General features: G+C 36.1%; 1 protein-coding gene and 1 pseudogene across 1 annotated transcript; one reads left to right on the top strand and one right to left on the bottom strand.

The window, feature by feature from the left end:
• The first annotated feature begins 2,880 nt into the window (after positions 1-2,880).
• LOC132302783 (14-3-3-like protein GF14 iota) lies at positions 2,881-8,977 on the top strand (annotated as a pseudogene).
• Positions 8,978-9,268: 291 nt separating this feature from the next.
• On the bottom strand, positions 9,269-10,288 carry LOC132304746 (uncharacterized). Its single transcript, XM_059802470.1, has 2 exons — positions 10,160-10,288; positions 9,269-10,039 (listed from the first exon to the last, which is right to left on the bottom strand). The coding sequence occupies exons 1-2, from the start codon at positions 10,286-10,288 to the stop codon at positions 9,269-9,271; spliced, it is 900 nt and encodes a 299-aa protein (XP_059658453.1).
• Between the last annotated feature and the right edge of the window lie 640 nt (positions 10,289-10,928).

Genomic DNA, 10,928 nt, shown 5'->3' with positions numbered 1-10,928 from the left:
AGAAGATTGTTTAAATATTTCAGCAGTTTAAATCCAAGCATTAACCATATAGTTGCAGTAAACAATTTAATAATTCAGCAACTAGCCTCCTAAGCATGCATAGATCAAAATTAATAATTAAATGACCTTATCATGCACTTGAATGCATTCTAAAACAAGTTTTATAAACACATTATGTTCCACCAAATTGCTGAATTTTAATTCAACAATTTATTCAACTTCCATTTGTTAAGTGCCTTAATTTTTACACTGTTTGTCCCGACAACTTAGAATTAAAATTTACTCAATTTAGGGTCTTAATAACACTCAAAATTCATTCCTTGATCCCTCTGTAAAGTTCCAAATTCATTCAAACAGTCTCCATGCTCCAACAGTGAACATAGTATGTAGAAAATTAAAAAAAAATCGTAAAATAAATCAAAAATACCAAGGGAGCCTGCTCCAGAATTTGGAGCAGGCTCTTTTCCAGCCTAGAGCCGGCTCTAGGACTCCCTAGAGCCGGCTCCACTTTGTTGTGGGAGCCGGCTCCCACTTCCATGGAGCCGGCTCTCACTTCCTCTGAGAGCCTTCGTCCCTGGTGCGTCGTTTCCGCTCTTGTGCTCCTTCTCCGGCTTATTCCTAACCCTCTGTTAGTCTCTGAACTAATCTTAGGACTCGTAATTTAGTCTAGAAGCATTCCCCAAGATTGTTTACAATAGTTTTGAAAGCAATTACAGAGTTTAATCAGGCCATTTAAACTAGCGTTGTTGAAGAACGGCACTGAAACTAAATTGCAAGATCAGTTTTATCCCAACCCCTCTGTTCTTTCTCCAATTTAAATTTGAAGTCTTAATTTACGTCTAGTATCCAGTCAGACCTTGATTGATTTCAGTAAGATTCAAAATAAAAATTAGAACAGTGGGACGTTATGCCAAAACAGAGTCAAAAAAACATACGCGCTATAATTATTTTGTAAATAAATTTTGCACAGATAAAACGATCAAGCAAATCATATATCAAACATGCATGGTTCAGTTTAAGGCCAATTAATCTCCTAGAGACTGTCTAGGTGCACAGAACACAAGCCAAAGGGAAGGAGAATGAGAAGAACTTGCCTGTACAGTTTTATAAACAGAACCTTGACGCCGTTGTTCTAAGCTTTCCGGCAACCACTGACTACCTTCTAGCCTCCTCTGGTTCTGATCTAATCCACCAAACACCTCCCTTGGTCCTCTCTGTTATTCTCCTTGACAGACCGTTACGACGCTCTGTTCTCTCAACTTCTCTCTTTACTGTATACGGGAATATGGTGAATAGGGTTTTAGAAACCCTCGGCAGACGTATACCCATATATTTATAGAGTTATACCAAAACCCTACATTAATTAGAGCCCTAACGAAATCCTAACCGGCCCATAGAACTTAATTAAATCCTGTGTCGGCTAAAGAAACTAAACCCTCAATTTTGAAAAATCGTTAATTAAAATACTTCCTAAATTACTTCCTAAATTAAAACCTTTAATAATCAATTAAATAAATAGAATGCAATTTAAACAAATAAATAGATACCAATTAAATACACGAATAATCAATTAAATAAATAGAATGCAATTTAAACAAAGAAATAGATACCAATTAAATACACGTCACACAGGTAAACAATTAAATAAAATAATTAAACCAAATAATCATGCAAAAATACAATAAAAATAATAAATAAATGCCGAGACTATCCTTTTAAAATTAGGGGTATTACATAAATCCATCAACCGTATAAGCATTCAAGAACCATAAAACAGAGCACAAAGGAAAAAAGGATGTTGAGACAAAAGAAGTAAATGAAGAGAGAGAAGTAGATGAGATGAGAGCGAGTGTAAAAGAAGAAAAGGGATAAAAAACAGAGGCCAAAAAAACAAGGACAGAGAGAGGAGAACTATACAGGGAGAGAGAAGTACAAAGATGAGAAGAGAGGAGTAGAGGAGAAGAGAGAGAAGAAGAAGGTATAATTGACATGTATTTGTCTTTCGTTTCTGTAACTAGGGCTTCCTCGTTGGTCTCACAGTCTCACTCTTTCTATGTTCGGTTGACACTTTCACTCTTGGGCTTTCTAATTTGTTTATTCTTTTAAACAAAACTTCAATCTCTCATATGCTTAGGCCTTCTTATTTGGTTATTATGTTGCCAAAAGTACCCTTTTTATATTCTAGTATAGCTATGTTTCATTGCTTTGACTGATACGATTTTGACTCTTATCAATTTTGAAAGATTGTTACTTTTTTTTTGGGAGATGAGGGTACACCATTGATTGATTGGGTTACTTGTATTATATTGATGTGTTTAATTGAGAGTTAGGTTGTGCTGTTCGAAGTTGAAGTTTGTGGGAAATTGCATGTTTCACTGCTGGATTTATGTGATTATGTTTATTGGGATTCATCCAACATTGTGATGCTTGTTGAGATTTGACGCATTTGAACACTTGGGGCCTCAATGGAGATGGGCATTGTTGTGCTTTACCATTTGACTATGTATTTTTTGAGTTTATTATGTTCATAGTTTTGTCCAACGATGGTTGATATGGTTTGAATTATTAATTGATAGTATTCATATGTAGTTCAAGTCTTGATGAGTTGTTTAATGGTGGTTTTGCATTTAATTATGGTAAAGAAATTGTGTGTGATAATAGGCTCTTCTTTCCGATGGTTGGGAACCTTTAATCGCTTGTGAAAACATCGAATGGTTTTGGATTACGAAGATTTAAGTTTTTGTAATAGAAATTTTATTTGGAATTTTGGTATGACATTTCTATGTACTGGCATTTTGTAGTCAATATGAAACTTCATAAAAGTTCAAGTCTTTATTTTATGCTTCCAGTGAAACTTCATGTTTGATGGATGTCACAGAAATGGTTGAGAGTATGAAGAAAGTTGCAAACCTTGATGTTGAGCTGAGTGCGGAGGAGCGGAACCTTCTTTCTCTTGGATACAAGAATGTTATAGCTGCCAGGAGGGCATATTGACGTATTATGTCTTCAATTGAGCAGAAGGAAGAGTCTTAAGGGAAATGAGAAAAATGTTAAGATGCTTAAGGGTTACTGCCAGAAGGTAGACGAGGAGCCCTCTTCCAGCTCTGGAGAAGCCACTGTATTCGACTATAATATTGTGAGTTATGTCGGCCCGGATAATCCAGCATTTCTCGTGCTTGTTTGATATGAGTTGCTCTATAGTAGTTTACTTCTAGTTTTTGGATGAAATACAACTCTTTTCTCATATTATTACCTTCTTTTATCTTTTTGATTAAAACAAATTAACTCCGGATATAATATTGAATATATTTTTAAAAGATATCATACAAGAGAGTAGTTGTTTTCAGATCTGGGAAAAAAGAAGAAGAAGTTGTTTTTCACGCGTCTATTATACAAATGGGCAGTTCATTTGTTCCACGGTCTCACTTGCAGGGTCCTAGTGAATTGTCTTTGTTTTTCGTACATCTTTTATACAAGTGGTGCACATGTAAGGAGGCAATGGACTCTACTTATGCTTTTGCCCTTCCCCCAAAAGGGAAGGGCAATGTGACTCTGCTACTTCTTTTTTATTTATTCTTAATATATATATATATATATATTTTTTTTTCCTTTTCTTCTCAAAGTCTATATTTTCTTGTGCTCTGGCTAATTTGAATTTAGGAGAGGTGACTACTACCGGTATCTTGCTGAATTTTATGACTGATCAGGAGAGGAATGAGGCTGCTGAACAGTCACTGAAAGGCTATGAGGCACGTCCACATCTATTGACATGACACTTTGACAACCTATACACAGAAATGCCTGGTGAATTTGTGCATATTGATGTACATAGAAATGCATGGTGAATTATTGCGTATTGACTTAGAATGCATATTGATGTATAATGCGTATTGACGTATACATAGAAATATATGGTGAATTAATGCATATTGACTTTGTATTCGCTTGATGTATCCTCTTTTTGCTATTTCCTTGTTAGGCTGCTTCTGGTACTGCAAATACAGATCTCCCTTCAACGCACCCAATCCGTCTTGGCCTAGCCCTCAACTTTTCCATCTTTTACTACGAGATAATGAATCTCCTGAAAGGTAATTCTTATATTCCTGGCATCACCTTTTGAAAGCTTTAGTGTTATTCTCATCCAGTTTTTGTGACATAGATTGATGATTTATTTTGGTTACTAAACTTGCGGGACCTGCCATTACAAGCTTTTGATGAGGCAATTGCAGAGTTAGACACATTGAGTGAGGAGTCATACTCTTGAGGGACAACCTTACCCTGAATATGTAAGTGTTGAGGGACAACCTTGCTCTTTGGACCTCTGATTTACCTTTAGAATGAGGTATTTTATAGCTAAATATTTTTGGATTTGGTGGAATTTCGAATTTGGGAATATGTAATTGTGCCCCCAAACTAAAAAAACAAAATCTATTGTTCAGAAAAGCATTACATAGTGTGAGTCTAAAATTTCTATTCTACTGTTTGGAAAGACTTCTTATACAATGCAAATTGGGATCTTTTACAAACAATTTGTGGGTCGTTCCAAATCAAATCTTGGTTTTCACACTCAAGTTTTTAGTACTGTTTTGTTTAGTAAAATGAAAAACATTAAATTGATGACGATAAGAAGAGAAAATGTGAGGTGCATGTTCATGCGAAGATATTGTGCTATTGCAGTTGGTTCTACCATTCTGCTTGTTGCTTGCCATAACCCTTGTAAAAATGAGAATAAGAATGGGGAAGAGCTTGAATTTTTTCCCAGTTTGCCAAGATATTTAACAGCTTTGTAAGTGCCAGGAGAGCATCTTGGCATATTATGTCTTCAATTGAGCCGAAGGAAGAGTCAAAGGGAAATGAGAAAAATGTTAATCTGATTAAGGGTTACTGCCAGAAGATAGAGGAGGAACCCTCTTCTGGCTCTGGAGAAGCCACTGTATTCTACCATAATATGCGAGTTATGTTGGCCTGGATAATCCAGTATTTTTGGTGCTTATTTGATATGAGTTGCTTTGTAGCAGTTTACTCGTTTTTTGGATGAATTACAACTCTTTTCTCATATTAGTATCCTCTTTTATCTTGTTTATTAAAATAAATTATCTCCAGATCTCATATTGAGTATATTTTAAAAAGATATCATACAAGAGAGTAGTTGTTTTCAGAGCAGATAAAAGAAAGTTGTTTTTCACGCGTCTATTATACAAGTGGGCAGCTCATTTGTTCCACGGTCTCACTTGCAGGGTCTTAGTGAATTTTGTATGTTTTTCACACCTCTCTTATACAAGTGGTGCACATGCAAGGAGGCAGTGGACTCTACTTATGCTTTTGCCCTTCCCTTTTTGGGGAAGGGCAATGTGACTCGGCTACTTCTTTTATTTAGTTTGGTAATGCAAATCATACTTATCAAAGGGCCTTTGGCTTAGCGGTATAACCTCCATATCCTCAAAGAGTAAGGGAGGGGTTTGAGCCCGAGCATGGGCAAAAGATTGGAGCCACAGTTAAGTGGCTAAGAATAAATCAATGAATTATTAAAGATGGGACCCACAGTTTAGTGGCTAAGAATGAATCAATGAATTATAGGTGTCTTCAGTTTATTCCGTAAACTCAAATCTTATATATATATATATATATATATATATATATATATATATATATATATATATATATATATATATATATGTTTACGATGAAAACATGAGTGTGTGAGTTTCTTGCCAATGAAGGAAAAAATATGAACACAATAAGACTATAAAGTATGAACACAAACAATCTCTCTGTCTCTCTTGTGGTATATAGATGTACAAGAGTGTTTGTTTACTGTTCAATTTACAGGTTACTCATTGATTCAATCAGGGTTGGGACCAGGACTGTTGGTGATAACATTTGCTTGGTTCAGATCCATCATTTGGTACGAACACAAACAAACATTTCTCATTGTATAATTGAATTTTGCATCTGATATGTTCTTTTCAACATCTCTATTTTCGTCAATAGAAACATACAAGACTGTTCCCTTCTTGGACGTATGCATTTTGCATGGTGAATTAATGCATATTGACGTATATATAGAAATGCATGTTGAATTAATGCATATTGACATATAATGCATATTGACGTATACATACAAATGTATGGTGAATTAATGCATATTGACATATAATGCGTATTGTTGTATACGTATAAATGTATGGTGAATTAATGCATTTTGACTTTGTGTTCACTTGATGTGTCCTCTTTTTGCAATTTCCTTGTTAAACTGCTTTTGGTATTGCAAATACAGATCTCCCTTCAACACACCCAATCCATTTTGGCCTAGCCCTCTACTTCTCCATCTTTTACTACGAGATAATGAATTATCCTGAAAGGTAATTCTTATATTCCTAGCGTCACATTTTGAAAGCTTTTGTATCATTCTCATCCTATTTTTCTGACATAAATTGATGATTTATTTTTGTTACTAAACTTGCAGTTTCTGCCATTACAAGCTTTTGATGAGGCAATTGCAGAGTTGGGCACATTTGAGTGAGGAGTCATAAAAGGACAGCACCCTGATTATGCAAGTGTTGAGAGACAACCTTACTCTTTGGACCTCTGATTTAACTGAAGATTGAGGTATTTTATAGCTAGAAGATTTCGGATTAGGTGGAATTTTGAATTTAGGGATATGGATTTGTGCCCCCAAACTAAAAAACAAAATCTATTGTTAAGAAAAGCTTTTCATACTGTGGGTCTATTATTACTGATCTTGATGTGGATCTGTTTGTTTGATGTTTCAGCATTGTGTTTAGGTATGAAATTGTATAATGACGAGTATAGCTATGTTTCGTTGCTTTGATACAATTTTGATTCTACCAATTTTGAAAAGATTATTGCTTTTTTTGGGAGATGCGGGTACAACATTGATCGATTGAGTTACTTGTATTGGATTGATTTGTTTAATTGAGAGTTAGGTTGTGCTTTTCGATGTTGATGTATGTAGGAGATTGAATGTTTCAATGCTGGAATTATGTGATTATGTTTATTGGGATTCGTCCAACATTGTGATGTTTGGTTGAGATTTGATACTTTTGAACACTTTGGGCCTCAATGAAGATGGGCATTGTTGTGCTTTACCATTTGACTATGTATTTTTTGAGCTTATTGTGTCCAGAGTTTTGTTCAACAATGCTTGATATGGTTTGAATTGTTAACTGATAGTATTCGTATGCAGTTCAAGTCTTGAAGAGTTGTTTAATGATGTTTTTGCATGTATTTTTGGTATAGAAATTGTGTGTGGTAATAGTCTATTCTTTCCGATGGTTGGGAAACCTTTTATCGGTTGTGAAAACATTGAATGATTTTGGATTATGAAGATTTAAGTTCTTGTGGAATAGAATAAATTATCTCTATAAATCATATTGAAATATATTCTAAATAATATTATATAAGAGAATAGTTGTTTTAAGATATGAGAATATATATATATATATATATATATATATATATATATATATATATATATATATTCCATGCATCTATTGTACAGGTGGGCTGTTCATTTGTTCCAGGGTCTCACTTGCAGGGTCATAGTGAATTTCCACTGTTTTTGCACATCTTTTATAAGGGTGATGCACATGTAAGGAGGCAGTGAGACTACTGAAAGGCTATGAGGCACGTGCATATCTTTTGACACGACTCTTTAACTTTTTTATACATAGAAATGCATGGTGAATTAATGAATATTGACATATATTTCTGTTCGTTCACTTGATGTGTCCTCTTTTTGCTATTTCCTTGTTAGGCTGCTTCTGCTACTGCAAATACAAATCTCCCTTCAACACACCCCATCCGTCTTGGCCTTGCTCTCAACTTCTGTCTTTTACTACGAGATAATGAATTCTCCTGAAAGGTAATTCTCATATTTCTGGAATCGCCTTTTGTATTATTCTCATCCTATTTTTGCAACATAGATTGATGATTTAAAAAAAAAAAAAAACTTGTAGTTATTGGTACTGTTTTGTTTCATAAAATGCAAAACAGTAAATAGATGAAGAATGGTCAGGTAAGAAGAGAAAATGTGAGGTGCATGTTGATTCGAAACAGTAAATATTGTGCTGTTGCAATTGGGTCTACCATTCTGCTTGTTGCTTGCCATAACCCTTTTAACAATGAGAAGAAAAATGGGGAACAGCTTGAATTTCCTCCCAGTTTGTCAAGATATTTAACCGCTTTATGTTTCTTTCAGCTTCTTTTAATTTTTTAATTTTCGTATAGAAGCATGTATGAGTTATGAAAGTTAATATCTGGTGCAGGTGAGGACAGCTTTAAAGGTGAAAGAAGCCAAAGCTGCAGAACCAGAGGTTAGAGTTTCGCTTGATTTTTTGAGTGTCGCCCAACTCTTCTATCAAATACTGAATGGGGCCTTTTTTTTTTTTATCTTTTTCTTTTTTGTATAAATCTAAAAATTAAATTATTTTGCAGCATTAATGGAGTAACCAAGATACATGAGGCAGTTGAAAATAGAATACTACTATGCAAACTGCAAACTCGGTTTTTTCAGCTTTTCTCGCGAAGGGAAGCATTGGACCAGTGTAGAAGGCTTCTTACAATGGAATTAATCTTTTTGTGCCATCCAAAAGCCAGAAGATGAGGAGATTTCTAGGCTGACCTGCTCTACGTTTTTGTTTCTAAGTTGTTCCTTTGTTTCTGCTTCTGCTACTTCATGAACTCTCAACCTTTCTTTTGAGGAGGAAAAATTATACTATTTGGACTGAATGCTTCTAATAACTAGTTGAATTTAGGATTAGGCTGGTCTTGAACTAGATTTTCGCATATTGAGTGAAACCTCCTCGCCTATATAAATTTACTAATTATATCATTTTTATGCCACTTGGGTACCTTTTTTTTTGTTTTTTTTTTTAAAAAATTAACCTGGCAAGAAAAGAAGCCAAATGCCATACGGCATCTACAGGCAAGAGCAGCGGCCAAAACATGGAACCAAAAATACATGGAACAACAACATACACAGAAGCAACCAATACTAACTAACACCCTTTATAGTCAAGATCACTGGCTTGACAAACTAGGAAAAGGTGTCAGTTACAGTAGGATAAAACCCAAATTAAGACATATAATCCTTAGCTGTCAAATCAAGAATATATCCTGGGAGATGAACAAGAGCCATATCGTGATGAAGGAAATCTCTGGAAAGCTTCGCAATAGCATGAGCAACTTCATTGCCATTTCGATGGACATAGCTAAGTCGAGAGAATGAAAATCTCTAAAGCGCCACTTAAATATCAAAAGCAATTGACTGAATTTCTGTCGGCCCAGGAGCATCACCCATCACTGCTTGAACCACAACCTTAGAATCACATTCAAACCAAACATGAGAAACTGAACAAGAACCAGCCCAAAGAATAGCTTTACGCAGACAAATAGCCTCAGCTAAGGTTGTACTAGCAGCGAGAAAAGGAGAAAATACTACAGCCTGCACAATAGTTCCCAAAGAATCACGAAAAACAGCTCCACCACCCCCAATCTGAGAAGAGGCTAAAAACGATGCATCCACATTACATTTAAGCACGCCCTCTCCTGGAGGCAGCCATCGGGAAGAAGAAAAAGAAGAATGCTGTAAAAGGCGAGCAACAGATAACCCAGGAGACAAGCACACACTAGAAGATGATGATGCATTCGTAAATTCCCAAAACTGAGAACAAGCCATCAAAGCAACCCTGCGAGCATCCCATATCACGCCATCAAAAACACACTTATTTCTGGCCGTCCAAATTCCCCAACAAAAATATACCACCATACCCAACACATTCAGTCCCCCGTCCATATCCTTCCACTTTCTAACCAAATGCAACCACCAAGTAGAGAAGGAAGAAGGAGGAGTGGATGCAAAATCAAACCTAAGCGGAGAAAGCTTCCATACATGGATAGAATGAGGGCATAGAAACAACAAATGCTTAATTGATTCCTCATCTATTCCACACCTAGGACACACCACCTCCGCCTCTAAATCGTGAGCAATAATGAGCTGTCGAACTGGGAGAGCCCTCTGACAACACTTCCATAAAAAATGTTGAATTTTAGGTTGAGTTTTGCATTTCCAAATGCTGGTTCAAAACAACTTATTAAAAGAAGAAACCATAGAATCCTCCTGAACTCGACCACTAACCTGACGCCAAAGACGATAAGCTAAACAATAGGCAGAGCGCACTGTAAATTCTCCTGTTAGCTCGAGATCCCATGCCAATTTGTCATTTCTGGAAAACAGGCTGAAAGAACACCGAATAATAGCAGCCATAATGGACGACGGAAATAAAGAAGAAAGTAACACCACATTTCAACGATTAGTGGGAATATCAAATAAATCCGCCACCAAATTTGGCCCTGCCAAACGAGGAGGCCTAGACAGCTTTCCTGGAATACCGAGAACCCAGCGATCAGACCATATATTAATAGATTGACCATTCCCCACAATCCACCTAGATCCCTCCGCAATGAGATGTTGTGTAGACCAAATACTCCGCCAAGCCCAAGATGGATTAGATCCCAACGGAGCATCCAAAAAGGAACACTGGCGAAAATATTTAGCCTTAAAAAACCCAAAAGCTAAACCCTGTTTATTTACCAGAAAATTCCAACCATGCTTAGCCAACAAGGCATCATTAAAAGCCTCCAAACTGCGAAAACCTAAACCCCCTTCTTCTTTAGCTTCACATAATAAATCTCATTTAGCCAAGTGAATATTTTGAGAGTCTCCCTTTTTGCCCCACCAGAATTGGCAACTTAAAACAAGACATCACATATGTAGGTAATGCACTCAAGACTGATTTAATTAAGGTTTCCTTACCAGCCGGGGACAACAAAAGGGATTTCCAAGTTGATAGACGATTCTCCACTCGCTCTGAGATGAACCGAAAAACATCCCACTTGGATCTTCC

Source organism: Cornus florida, unplaced genomic scaffold (assembly GCF_030987335.1).
Source record: "Cornus florida cultivar Cherokee Brave unplaced genomic scaffold, ASM3098733v1 CherokeeBrave_3.0.0_Hap2_Chr04, whole genome shotgun sequence".
NCBI classification, from domain to species: Eukaryota; Viridiplantae; Streptophyta; class Magnoliopsida; order Cornales; family Cornaceae; genus Cornus; species Cornus florida.
Note: the sequence above shows the minus strand (reverse complement) of the source record. Positions and strands in the feature narration are given on the sequence as shown.

Bases quoted from the DNA above. Each gene is read 5' to 3' on its own strand.
- LOC132304746 (XM_059802470.1), bottom strand. From the start codon at position 10,288: ATGGCTGCTATTATTCGGTGTTCTTTCAGCCTGTTTTCCAGAAATGAC. The intron at 10,040-10,159 runs GTTAGTGGTCGA...AAGTGTTGTCAG, and splicing joins CTTATCGTCTTTGGCGTCAG to AGGGCTCTCCCAGTTCGACA.